The sequence below is a fragment of the Scomber scombrus genome, chromosome 4 (assembly GCF_963691925.1).
Source record: "Scomber scombrus chromosome 4, fScoSco1.1, whole genome shotgun sequence".
Lineage (NCBI taxonomy): Eukaryota > Metazoa > Chordata > Actinopteri > Scombriformes > Scombridae > Scomber > Scomber scombrus.
In genome coordinates, this window is record NC_084973.1 from 14,860,924 (window position 1) to 14,874,789 (window position 13,866).

The 13,866-nt window shown below is 41.3% G+C and overlaps 1 protein-coding gene across 1 annotated transcript in view; it reads right to left on the reverse strand.

Moving 5' to 3' along the window:
* Positions 1-1,196: 1,196 nt before the first annotated feature.
* The window catches only part of homer1b (homer scaffold protein 1b), a 13,015-nt gene continuing 345 nt past the window's right edge, over positions 1,197-13,866 (reverse strand). The window contains exons 2-8 of the mRNA XM_062417590.1: positions 11,611-11,742; positions 9,726-9,818; positions 7,115-7,263; positions 2,093-2,249; positions 1,721-1,831; positions 1,548-1,628; positions 1,197-1,462 (exon numbers count right to left, since the gene is read on the reverse strand). Of these exons, the coding sequence (XP_062273574.1) occupies positions 1,271-1,462; positions 1,548-1,628; positions 1,721-1,831; positions 2,093-2,249; positions 7,115-7,263; positions 9,726-9,818; positions 11,611-11,742 (915 nt within the window). The 3' untranslated portion in view covers positions 1,197-1,270. The remainder of the gene's footprint in view (positions 1,463-1,547; positions 1,629-1,720; positions 1,832-2,092; positions 2,250-7,114; positions 7,264-9,725; positions 9,819-11,610; positions 11,743-13,866) is intronic.

A 13,866-nucleotide genomic window follows, 5' to 3' on the forward strand; every position in this document is an offset into this window, starting at 1 on the left:
TGCTCAGTGTGTGTGTGTGTGTGTGTGTGTGTGTGTGTGTGTGTATGTGTAGGCCTTGATGTCCAAAAACAGGGTAGTTCTCTCACAGCACAAATTACACACACATATTATGTACAAACGTGTCCACTTATGTGCGCTTTGAAGGCACACGTTATGTTGAAAGTCAGGCCTTGTTCGGTAACACACACCACACTGAGTTTGGCAGGAAGACAGGTCAGTTGTCTGTGATGGTGGAAGCAGTCTGGATACAGGAATTCTCATGTCAACTCTAACACGGGCACACGCCCTCTAAAATTTATGTGTGGCATGAACAATGCCTCTGGAAGATTCAATACTTATCTATCATGTAGGGTTTTAAATAGGCTGTGGATATATAGCAGTCATTCTTTTTCACATATACTTATTGTAAACCAAACTCAATTTCCCAGCAGCCCTGTGTGTCCAGGTGAGGGAGCAGCAGTGATATCACTCCAGGCCAATAGGTAAGACTGACTGTTGAGCGCTGTCCTTTAATTCTCTGTTTCCAGTGACACTTTGCTGGCAGCCCGAGCTCATACATGGGACTCTCTGTTCAGCACTTCTCTGTACAGTAAGTCACTTTGGATCAAAGCATCTGCTAGTTAGAGGACAATATTTTGGGGGGATTTGGCAGCTGTGGCGCAGTTCTCTGAGTCTTAACAGCAATTATTTCCACATGACTTTCAACATTCCCCTTGGGGGGCAGTTTAGAGAAGACGAAAAGTGTGTGTGTGTGTATGTTGGGGGGGGGGGGCAGACATTGTGATGCTGCAAGCTGTGGTGCAGCTCTTCTAGTCAAACAGCAGATGGCACTGAGGCACAGTTCTCAAGTTCACTCCATGTAAGTGTGTGTGTGTGTGTGTGTGTGTGTGTGTGTGTGTGTGTGTGTGTGTGTGTGTGTGTGTGTGGGTTGGAGGGCAGTTGTAGTGAGCCACAGCAGGCATCGCTAACACTGGAGAGATCAATTCAACCGAGGTTACACCCACACCAGCCAATCAGAAGGCAAGATGAGGTAGTCCCTGCATTGTCTTGAACTACAGGAGTGCCTGCGGTTAGTTGGAGCTTGATGCCTGCAAGGTAAAAATGGGGAATTAGCTGCCCGTCTTGAGCAAAATCAGAATTGGGGCAGTGTAGTGTCTCAGCTTTTATATTTCTAAGTTGTAGGAGGAAGGTGGGTATGGTGGGTAATGTGGGTGACGTGGGGGAATAAATTATTATATGGCTCTGTCTGTGAAGTTAGGCAGCTCCGTCTCTAGCTGGCCTCCTCTATGAGTCGGGCCAGGCTGTCTCTGAGCTCTGTCAGCTCAAAGATCTTGCCGTCCAGCAGCTCCAGCAGTGTCCGCAGGCTCTTCCTAAAATTCTCCTGCTCCTCCTGGTTCTCCTCCAGCCGCTGCTCGGCCCCTGCCAGCTGCTCCTCCAGCACCCGACTGCGCAGCTCCGTCTCCTGAAGAAAGAGAGACAGTGTTGTTTCATAGCATGAAACAGGAGTGACAGAAGTTTAGTCTTTAATAATTATGTGTAACACACACCTCAAGTTTCTGGGTAAGGGTGTCTTTCTGCTCCATCAGGTCATTCATGTTTTCCAATTCTTCTTTCAGCTTTTCCATTTCCTAAAGGTAAAAAAAAAAGATTAAAAGACTGTGGAGAGCATGAATATAAAGTGCATGACCCATTCACATTCAACACACTCATGCACACACACCTCTTCTCTATCCCTTAGCGTAGTTTCCAGTTCCTCTATGGTTTGGTTGAGTTCAGTCTTCTGGGATTTGATCACTGGGGTTTGGTTGCTCTGGCACTCAAGCTCCGTCACCTACAAGAACCAGACGGACATCAAATTTCAGATCCATGGAGAAAGAGACAGCCGCAATAGAAACCAGATCTTACACTTTAATTCGTTCCCAGACTACCTCTTCACGTGAATGCGCCCACATGCCAACACTCCTCTCTGTTCTTCCCTCCAATCCTCTCATATTGACTTCTCACTCCTTGTTCCAAATTATTTCACCATTTCAACATGAATAGCTTACTCACAAATGAAAACAAACAAGCATTCCTGTGCCCCCTCGCTCACCCGTTTGTGTAGTCTCTCGGCCTCCTCCTGGTAGGCAGCCAGTTGTTGTTTCCACTGTTTGACGTTGGCTGTGGACTCCAGCAGAGCTGCCGTTAGCTTGGCATTGTTCCCTTTTAGTGCCTCAAGCTCAGCCTCCCAGTGTTTTGTCATGGCAGGGCTGTGGGACACAGGGAGTGACGTGCATAGTCAGTTTAATCAACAACATCAGATGATAAATGTTTGTGTTTTACATGTTATGACTGTATACTGCATCGTGTAAATCTGCAAAATCAAGTTGGAACAGCAAAGTTTTTTATTTCTTACAAGAAGCTCATACATTCAGTAAAAAAGGCAGAATTAAACACAATCACACAGTCATAACCAGGAAGGTTAGTAAGCATCCATCCATCCATCCATCCTGCTCTAGCACAAGAGGCTGACAAAGGCTGCAGCGGGCACTTCTCTGGCCAGTAGCTGTGAAAGCAGCCGTCTGCCACATGAGTTGTAATCTGAGATTATATCCTCAGACTGGTTGGAGCCTAATCTGGTTCAGCTACTCACAGACGAGAAGATGAAATGAGAGATAAGGGAGAAGTGATTGAATGTGATTGAATTTCATGACAGAGAGGCATGTGTGGGAGAAAAAAAAACACTTTCATCTAGGCTGTGAAGTTGACAGATTGAAGTTTAATATTAGATATAGACCCAACTTTCTGGAGGGAAAATGCTTCTACTGTGCATTGCAGACATTCAGTTAAGATTTACATAATGCCCATTCCCTTTCTCTAACATACTGTCTGACTGGGATGGGAAATGTACGAGAGACCTAAACGTTGTCGAGTACAGACATCGAGTCAAGTACCTTTGGAAAGGAGCTCCTACTCCTACACACTTCACTGTAATTCCTCACAGTGGTAGAAACACACACACACACACACACACACAAACACAAAAGAAAGCTTAGCTCACTCAAGGAGTGATGAGGTTCTGTGTATGACCCATAACGATGTTGTTTTCAGTTGTTTCCGCCCCCTCACAGACACACACATATACATACACTCACACACTGCAGTACTCCACTATGCCATAACACCCACTCTGTGAAGTGTGAAAAGAGAGAAAGCCCAGATCTAATTCACTCAGGACTCCCACAACGCCTTCAGTTCTTACACAACAGCCACCCCCTCTGCGAGTGTGTCTGCGTGTGTGACGCATAGGAGGGAGACGACACTTCATCCTACACATGCACATATCAACTGACACACAACCACGCACACACATGCACGCGGAGTTATGCTGTCACCAAGGCACGCAGCCCCGCCAATGTATAAACCCCACACACCAGCTCGGAGAGAAGGAGAGCAGGCGAGACGTCAAGATGTGAAGATGGAGACAGAAGCAGAAAGCAAGGGAGAGCGATGGAGGGAGAGTTTGAGGAGAGAAAAGAGTGCACAATGTTTTGACACTGGTGTTCGTCTTCATTAAATGAGTCTGGCTGAAAGGTTTCAGAGGGCACCTGAGCACAATTTCGGCTGAGGACAACAGAGCAGAGCTGCAGGTGTATGAGACACATGGAGGGTAAGTTAGACGCTGCTGTGTCACTGAACTGCTGATAAACTGAAAATGAAGATGGTTTGATTATTGTTTACACAATATCAATGTCTTATGAAAGGATTTTATTAGCTATAGTATTTTTCACTTAGTTACTGACTATTATGTAATTTTGTCATATTTCCATTACTTATAATGCAGAAACCAACTATGTAGTGTGATTTCTTTTTCTTGTTGTATAAACTTGATTATGTGCAACATTTTTAATACAATACATTTTCAAAAATCTCAAATTCTGTATCTTGCACAGCAGATTTTATTAATGTTAAATGTTTATTTTGACCTGCTTTGTCTGTTTTAGCTTAGTGAACTAAATATCCTCCCCACTAAAGCAGAATTTGTCATCATGAGAGACCAGATTTTGATGGTATTGAAATTTATTTGTAATTTATTGAGTTTTAATTTTTTTTTAAATTTTTTTTTTTTTTGATTGAATTCTGAAATGACTTTTTTTGTGGTTTGGACATAACCTGTACATACTGCTAATGCACCATGACTCTTGAATAAAGCATCAACACTGTTTTGTGTTTTACTACTACTGTACGTTAAGTCTCCTTCAAAGCTCAATAAGCTCTCGAACACAAAAATAAACTTGTACGACACTGAAGGTTTCTACAGCCCTCTCATGTTTCTGCCTTGCCCTGACTGCTGTGCGTTGTCAGGTAGGTTCATCCTCCTCACAGAGCCCTTCAAGACACAGGGAGCCAGAGCAGTTGCCATGGCAGCACTGGAGGAATGAAGGCGCCCTGACGTATGGCATCTGCACCGTCTGCGTTCACACAAGCCTACCACAAGCCCACCACAAGACGCCTACATCCTCAAACTCTAAGAGACCATTCACACAAAGCCAAGGCAGTCCCTACAAAAAGGTCTTCCACTCAGAAAACCATTCAAAACCAGTTCACTGCAGACCTGCCAAACGCGCCTACCTCCCATGATATAAAAACCCTCTCACAGCCCTGCATAGAGCTGTCTCTCATCCTCCTCTCTCTTCCTCTGCCCTCTGCACCCACACATATCTGCCTACACAGCCCCGCTGCGCAGCAGTGTGGTGTATATGTTATGGAGATACATCATCTAATTCCTGACACATAACACGCAAACCAAGACCACCAAAAAGATCTGGTGCAAAAAGCAGGCAAACACCTGTGTGTGCAGATCTGAACTCTCATGAAAAAGTATGCAAGTAAACACATTTAAAATGCACTTCAAACAATTTTATTTTCTCTTTTGGCCATCAAATCAACAGGCTTACACATCATTACACAAAACACGAAACATTGCACGAAAATACAATTTAACTGCAATTTGAGAGGCTGTCGGAGCTACTGTAAAATGTTATGGACATGTTATGTGATGCACACAGTAGATAATAGGTTATTACAGGCATGAATCATAAACAGAAAGAGAGAGGGTTATGTGGTAAAATATCTGGATGGTCCTTGCATCTACCCTCTTTGCATAGGCCACTTAGAAAATGTGAGACTGAGGTTTGCTTGTTATGTCCACGATTGCCATCATAAATGCCCAGATTCGACCCCGTCTCCCACGCATGCAGCATTAATAGACACATCAGCAGCAACGCTGCAGCAGGCAGTGGGTGTCCTCTCTACATCCCGCTCTCACCGCACAGAGCCTCTGTGCAGAGTTAAAGAGTTCATGATGCAGCGGGAGGGATTTCTAGGCATTTGCACTTGAGCTTGCCTTCACAGACTTTAACACATTAATAGAAATACCTCTAAAGATCTCTAAATGATCTTTAAATATCAAAAAGGGTTTAACTTCTCCTCACAGACACCAATAGTTGAGCAAAAAAGAATGATAATACATTAAGCAATTGATTGATATCTTTAATTAATAATATCGCAGCCAGATAGATAATAAAATGAGTAGCACAAGATTACAGAGATTACAAATTGAAGGACCTGTGTGTGTGTGTGTGTGTGTGTGTGTGTGTGTGTGTGTGTGTGTGTGTGTGTGTGTGTGTGTGTGTGTGTGTGTGTGTGTGTGTGTGTGTGTGTGTGTGTGTGTACAGTGGACTACAGGTGACAGTAAATCATAGGAACACTTCCTCTCCTGAGAATTAAAACAGTTCACTCTCTCAAATGCCCTCCAGTTAAGTTTTAAAAATGTGTATTTATTGTAACCAGTGTTTGTGTGAGCAGTTGGTGCATGTTTGGATATTGGTGACTCATATACAGACTTTATACAATGCACCTCTCGCTCTGTCGTTCTTTCTCTCCCCAGTTCCTGACACACACTGTCGGTTGTGTCTGTCTGTCTTGCTATTTCTCTGCCTCCCACTACCCACAGTATGTTATATAAGTCTTATATAAACGCTTCATCGACACCTTTTTGGTGATTGAACCTCACAACCACAACTCTTCAGAAAGCCATCACACAAAGCAAAAATATTTACATGGCACTCTGATCTCTTTGTCTTACACAATCTAATGCATATGAATCAGTTCTGACAATCACAAGGAACATGAATAATCCATTTCAATATTCATTATGCTAACAAAGACAGCAGTGGTGCATGCATAGAGGTGACACCGTCACATACTCCATAACGCATCAAACAACAGAAAAGTCATAAGTTTAAATTTACATTTTAAAAGATATTATTGCATTGCAAGAGTCAGACATAAAACTATAAATATATGTTAGTCCTGTTACCAAGCATGCTCAGATTGAACAAAACAATTGAAAAAATTCCTCACTCCTGAGAAACACTTCAAAGTTACATCTTCTGCTGGTCCGTGTGAAGTGACAGTGTGTGTGTCACAGATATATATGTGTATATGTAAATTCATTGCACCATTATTTCTCCTCACTGAAGTCATGGCATGCTTATTTGTAAGCAGTTAGTAAACAGGCAGTGCAGGTTTTGTAAGGAGGACCCCCCCACCCGTATCTGACCTGCAATCAGACTGTTTATGAAACACTTTATGCCTGAAGATTTTTTTGTTTAGTTTTGCGTAGTTATGATGCCGCAGTAGTCAGGGCTTGTAATGACATCCCTATCACAAAGAGCAGACCCGACAAGTCTTAAACTGCTCCCTAGAGGGGAAAGACACGAGAGAGCAGCGGTGAATAGAGGGAGTACACTACCATCCTGACATGTGAACAGAAAAACAACATATATATACATATATATGTATATAGGTGCACACAGACGAAATGATAGAGGAGAGCGTATACTTCTGTGAAAAAAAATGACAATGACAATGACACAAAGCAGAACAACTGCATCCAGTATAACAACTAAATACATTAATGTGTGTGTGTGTGTGTGTGTGTGTGTGTGTGTGTGTGTGTGTGTGTGTGTGTGTGTGTGTGTGTGTGTGTGTGTGTGTGTATGTGAGTTTATATGTTCAGACCATAACATGACAACATGGGACAGTGAAAATGTCACAATGTGGGGCGTACCTGTGTGCAAAGGCTAGCGCGTTCTGTGATGGCTCTGGACGGGTGTCCGAGTTGGGAGTCGAGTCACAGATTTCATCTGTGCCGTTGATGGTTTCCATAGGCGGAGTCACCGGGGTCAAAGGTGATGCAAGCTCACCTGCTGGAGACTCCTACATGTGAAACAGAGTTGTTCAGTTGTTAGATATCAATAATCATAATGAAATGTTTTATCTATTTTATTATTCTTCATTCTTCTAAAAAATCTTAGTTATCTGACATATATTCATATGAATACATCTCTGTTTGAGTGTCTCTAAAGCCAATACATTTAAAATAGTAATGATTCAGTACGCACATCCTCAGGTGTACAAGAAATGTAAATTTACGAATGACCAAAAGCATAGACAGTGGTTTGTTTAGAATAAACAGAACAACTGGCTAATAGCTAGCATGAGCAACAACAGCCACCATGACTGAAATGACAATGGAAAAAACACCACATTAAAGCTGCAACGAATGACTTTCTGTTATTGATGAAAGTAAGTATTTTTCATGATTAGTTTTATTGATTATGATACACTTATAATTTAATAATAAAACTTCAGAAGAAAAATATCCACCACAAGAGCCCAAGCAGGCGTCGTCAAATTGCTTGTTTTTTCTTGATGAACAATTAAACAATTATCAAAATTGTTGTCAATTAATCTTCTCTTGCTTGCCTAATCAATTAATCAACTTATCATTTCAGCACCCCACTACACCAATTAAAGCCATGTCATTATAATTTATAATATGATAATTAATTTGAGTGATCTAAAGGGCCTCCCATCCTATTTTTATCGCCAAAAAATAAAAAACAGAGATCATTTAGTTAATTTGAATCATTCGTTCCATTTAAGGAGTTGACATCATTTGAAATCCTGGATGTGTGTTTGTGTGTGTTTGTGGGACCGTCTCTCACGCTGATAACTCTCTCTATGGTGCTAAAAATGTGCGTGTCTTAGTGAACATTTCCACATGCCTATAGGCCAGTAAATAGCTTACTATAGCACTGGGAATTTGAAGAATTACAGATTAGTGCTTATCTTTATATCCCATACAACCAAGGAATTATATGAGACAAATCATTTAAATGCTGCATGTACATAAAACAAAGCTATTAAGACTTAGGGCTTGGGCATAATACAGTAGCACAATGACACTGCCAGTACATCCCTAATGGACAAGGAGGAAGTGAGAGATAAGAGGAAGATTATGGCTGGCGTCACATTTTGCACTCCACATATGATACCATTTCATATCTGTTCATGGTGCATTTTCACTTGGGTTGGGCCTACTGGTCTAGTAGCATTTAGTTTTTTTCTCATCTTGTTTTCTCACAATTCCTCGCAATAATGTGTAACTGTTTATTTAGAGGAGGGACAAGAGAGAATCTGGCCGTTAAAAAGAAATCCTGAAGGCATGCAAGTTAGTGAAATCCTGACCTTCAGTGGTGTAACAGAGGAGACAGCTTCTGTGAACCACCAAAGGCCGCATCATTTACAGTTACATCAACCCCTCCGGTTCACCACTCTAGTGCAGTGGAGATCAGCGCACACACAGCCTTCAACCCCTGATGAGTTCAAAGCTGTCCACTTGGCTTCATTAAAAACATCCTCCCATGGGAAGCGTAAAGGTACTGGAGCATATCAGCCCATGTGGGCTGCAGCATTAATAGCACAAGTAATACACTGCAGTACAGCGGGGGGCTACTCCCCTAGCCTCCATAATGAACAGACGAGGACATGAAGCCTGTTAACAGCCTTTGAATTAAAGAACAGATTTCTCTGGGGATCCTCCTCTGAAACAAGCTAATTTTCTCTCAGATGCAGTTACACACTCACTAAAACACACTATATATTAGATATCCCACACAAACAAATGCATAACATACAGGCTAATTATGTTCTTCAATTTGTTTCCAGACAGCTTTGTCTTTGTCCTTTAACGTATGCAGCAGACACATATAGAGCAAATGTAACATATTGGTGTAAATTATGCTGAGTTAGGGCAGTAATTCTTAACTGCAGTGTCAGGACCTCCCAGGGGGTCACGCTGTGTAATACATTTACTCAAGTACTATACCTAAGCTTTAGGAGCTCCACTTCGACCAGCTATTGCAGTTAAAATGCTATGTACACATCAATGCACCTGCAACAACAGGGGTCTTTTTTCCAGATGTAGTACTTTAACTTTTGAAACTTTAAGTACATTTTGCCAATAATACTTCTGCACGTTTACTTTTGTATTATGTAAATGTAGTTTCCGAGTAGTTTGAAAGAAGGATCTTTATTTGTAATGGAATATTTTTACATATTTGTATTGGTACTGAGGTAGGTAAAGGATCTGAATACACCACTGGGATACTTCGTGAATGAGAAAAACGACAAACATATTTTAATATTTATTTTCAATTAAATGATTATTTTCTTAACTGGCCTCTGGGCATCTTCTGATATTAATAAATAACCAAAGAGAGAAAAATGTTTCTTTGGTTGACCTGTTTACCAGCTGTTCATTGTAAAGGAGGTCATTCGTAGGCTGATAAAAACGTTAAGACCTAGGAGATTAAGAAAGAGTGTGCTGAACGTACCTGAGAAGGAGATGTGGCCATGTCCATCTTGTCTTGACTTTTCTCTTTAGCGAGCCGCGCTGCTTCTTTATACTCTGCAAACTTCTCTGCAAACTAGAGACAGAGGGCAGCCATCAGTATCGAGTGAAATTCATACAATAACGTGGTTTAATCTCATCTGCAAAGCCATATGTGCATGGACACACACACACACACACACACACACACACACACACACACACACACACACACACACACACACACACACACACACACACACACACACACACACACACACACACACACAGATCAGTGTGTAATAGATCAGCTATAAAGCCAGGGGAAGGATAGGGAGTAGCTGTTACCAATTACAACCCCACAGTTGAACTTAAAAAAGAAGGCCTGTGCCCATAATGCCTCAAAAGAAACATGAGCTAACTAGGTCACTGTTAGTAACCCTTCTAACACAGACATGTACACACACATACACACATAAAGCAATGCAAACTGCACCATTGTGTTATCCTCATTGAGTTTTAGAAGTTGTTAGCAACTGAAGTTGATCTCCAAGCTTATTTTAGTCGACAACGGATACGTCCAGCAAGCCTGAAGTGGAAAAGTGAGCTCAGCTGATGAGCTTTGAACAAATATAAACACACTGACACATACAGTAAGCACCCTGATGTCCCTTTAGGGTGTGGTTCTTCACAACAGTACAGCCACAGTGTTACACAATCATTTATATAAAGTCCTACAGAGGTTGGGGCAAATCAAATTGACAACTCTGCCAGAGCTGGTCTTGTGTCTGCCATTAGTGGACTTGCAATAAGTAACTTAATATTATTTCACTTTAGTGCAATACAATAGCTCTGATACAGTGATATAAATGCAGTAGTTCCAGTGTAAGTGCCTCAGAAGTGTTGGTAATGCAGTTATCTGAGAAGTGAATCTGATCATTTCACCTTTAAACCGTGCACAGAGAGAATAGTTGATTCTAATTGGCTGTGCTCCTTTTTATTTATTTATTTATTGTTAATAGTGGCTTACCTCATATTTCCTGTTAACAGTTTATTCATCAGTTAAAGCAAAGATACAGAGCATTAGCCAAAACTCACACACAATGGGATGTGAAGAAATTAAAGGAAATTAGTTAAACACTAGCTGCTAAGGGAGGAAAAAGCACCTGACCTGACAACCTCCAGGTCACAACACCACATGTTATAAATGTCCAGTATATTATGTGAAACAGCAACTATCTTATATCAGGCATTGTTATCAGCCTCTTTATCCTTGCCTGCATGACACCGAGGACGTGTCTATACTGCTGAGTTTGGTTGTGTGTGTGTGTGTGTGTGTGTGTGTGTGTGTGTGTGTGTGTGTGTGTGTGTGTGTGCGTGTGCGTGGGTGTGTGTATGTGTGTGTTCTGCTCTGACAGTGGGGATGCTCTGAGTCTCCCCGGTTCACGACAGAGCTTAATCATACTGCAGAGGAGAGAAACCACCCACACACACACACACACTCAGTCACACAGATAGCCTCCACACATAACTTTCATAAAAAACACAGACACACAGAGCAAAAAATGCCTCATTAGGGCTAACCGCCAAGCAGCTTCTACATTTTGAGAGAAGCTATAGCAACTAGAGTAAAAAAGAGAGTTGAAATGCCATCCTCTCTCTGGGACTGAGGGAGAAGAAGAACAGAGAAGCCACCCTGTGCTTGATGCTTAAAGCTTTACAGTATATGTGGATTGTGTGTGTGTGTGTGTGTGTGTGGGGGGGTGTGCGTGTGCATGTGCGTGTGCGTGTGCGTGTGCGTGTGTGTGTGTGTGTGTGTGTGTGTGTGTGTGTGTGTGTGTGTATGTGTGTATACATATGCATACACACATGTTGGATGGAGGTGGTACCTTGGATAGATGATGTTCAGTGGAGAATCCTAGTCCATAGACAGTGTTAGCTCTACTGTCCGCCCACTGGCCAAACTTCTGTGAGGTCTTTGTGAACGTCATGTTGGGACTGATGGTGCTGTTGATTATTGCCTGCAGGACAGAGGAAACCCACTTAATACATACTAAATTAGCTTTAGTACAGCAGTGTGTATAATATGTGTATGCCTGTAAGAAAGATAGAGCATCAGATGGAGACGCAGAGAAAGATTACACACACCACCAAAGACTATATCAACAAATCAATGAAACACATGTATGTACATGCGTCTGCATGTATGCATGTATGTATGTATGTATGTATGTATGTATGTATGTATGTATGTATGTATGTATGTATGTATGTATGTATGTATGTATGTATGTATGTATGTATGTATGTATGTATGTATGTATGTATGTATGTATGTATGTAGGTGGAGCACAGAATACACACTCTACTAGTGTCTTTGTGTATGCTTGACTCTTCAAACAGTGCTGCTTGTGTAAATGTTTGTATGTATGTGTGTGAAAGAAAGAAAGAAAGAAAGAAAGAAAGAAAGAAAGAAAGAAAGAAAGAAAGAAAGAAAGAAAGAAAGAAAGAAAGAAAGAAAGAAAGAAAGAAAGAAAGAAAGAAAGAAAGAAAGAAAGAAAGAAAGAAAGAAAGGGATAACAACATATAGCCTGTGCTGTAAAACACAGATTCACACCCACCAACACACAGACACCCAACATATGCAAAGCTAATGAGTAAATTCTGAGTTTGACTTTGACATCCTTCATCCAAAGATTCAGTGCTCTAATGTAAGTAAGTAAGAAAGAAAAAGATGCAAACACAATCACGTCTGATCTAGCCTATTCCTATGTACCAAAGATCTGTGCCTCTATTGTTGTCAACAAATTATTAAAAACACATCACAAAAAATATGTAATGCTTCCCATGTTCATGGGCTCCAGTCAATTTTGAGTCAATCCCAAATCTGCAGCTGGAAATAGCCTGCATAAAAACACACTTTACTTCCTCTTGAGTCATGTTTTGTGAGAACAGTGCCCAGCGGTTTAGGGAAATGATAAACTCCTTTTTTTTTTCCTTTTTAAAAAAAAATATAAGTATATAATTGTTGACTTGAGTGACAGAGTGACAGAGACAATGGGAGGCATTTCATGGGATTTGTTGCCAGTAAGAAAAATAAATAACATTTATAACACATCCTTTAATTTAACTCTAACTCTTATATCATTTTGCTTCCCTTGTTCAATAACACTAATGAAGAACAAATTAATGGCTGATCAATTAGTGGTGTTGTGTAACGGTTGACATTCTGGTTGGCATCAATACACAGTGATGAGTTTGGGAAGGTTGGCAGTCAGTATGCATGCATGTGTTACACAATAGTGGAATTTAGTGATCAACTATCAATTGAGTGCTGTAGGATATGAGATTGTTGCTAAAGTGACCATCAGAAATGGTCCACTTGAAACTTCAGTCCTCTCAGTCCTTCATATTTTTCCTTCCTGCATGTTCACCTGGCTTCACACTTTAATTTCTTTGCAGCTCTACTTATTCCCTCTACCACTCATTCTTCTCACTCAGTCATCTGTTTCTCTCATCTTATGTCACCCCTCCTCTCTCCATAACTGGTGGGCAGTGTACTGGTCCGTCCCTATTAAGAACTGTCCTCTGCCCAGCTTAACCTCGATCACACCATGCCCAGCAGAAATATCCCTTCTGGATCCCTAATAAGAATATCCTGACACAGATGAAGCGCATGCGCACACAGGCACACACACACACGCACACACACACACTCACACACACACACACACACACACACCCACACACACACACACACAAACACACAAATACACAAATACAGTAGCTATATGCATACACACAGAGAAACATGTGCCGTCAATCTTGGGACAGGCTTATTAACACCATTAACACTTAAATCATAGTGCCACTAAAATGTCCTGGAAGGCTGTTTGATGTGTGATGAGGTGATTATGCTGAAACATCTGGAACATCTTACTAAAACCATATCAGTTGGCTGAAATTTAAAAAAAAAAATCACAATGTAACACAGTAGGAGAGAATGATAGTATTGGAAAATATGTATTTCAGTATGCCCCAGTAGCCTACAGGTTAAGACGCATGCCATATACTCGCAACAATCGCAGTTCGAATCCTTGTCAGCTTTCCCCCCAAAAAAGAAAATATGTGCTTCATGCACTACA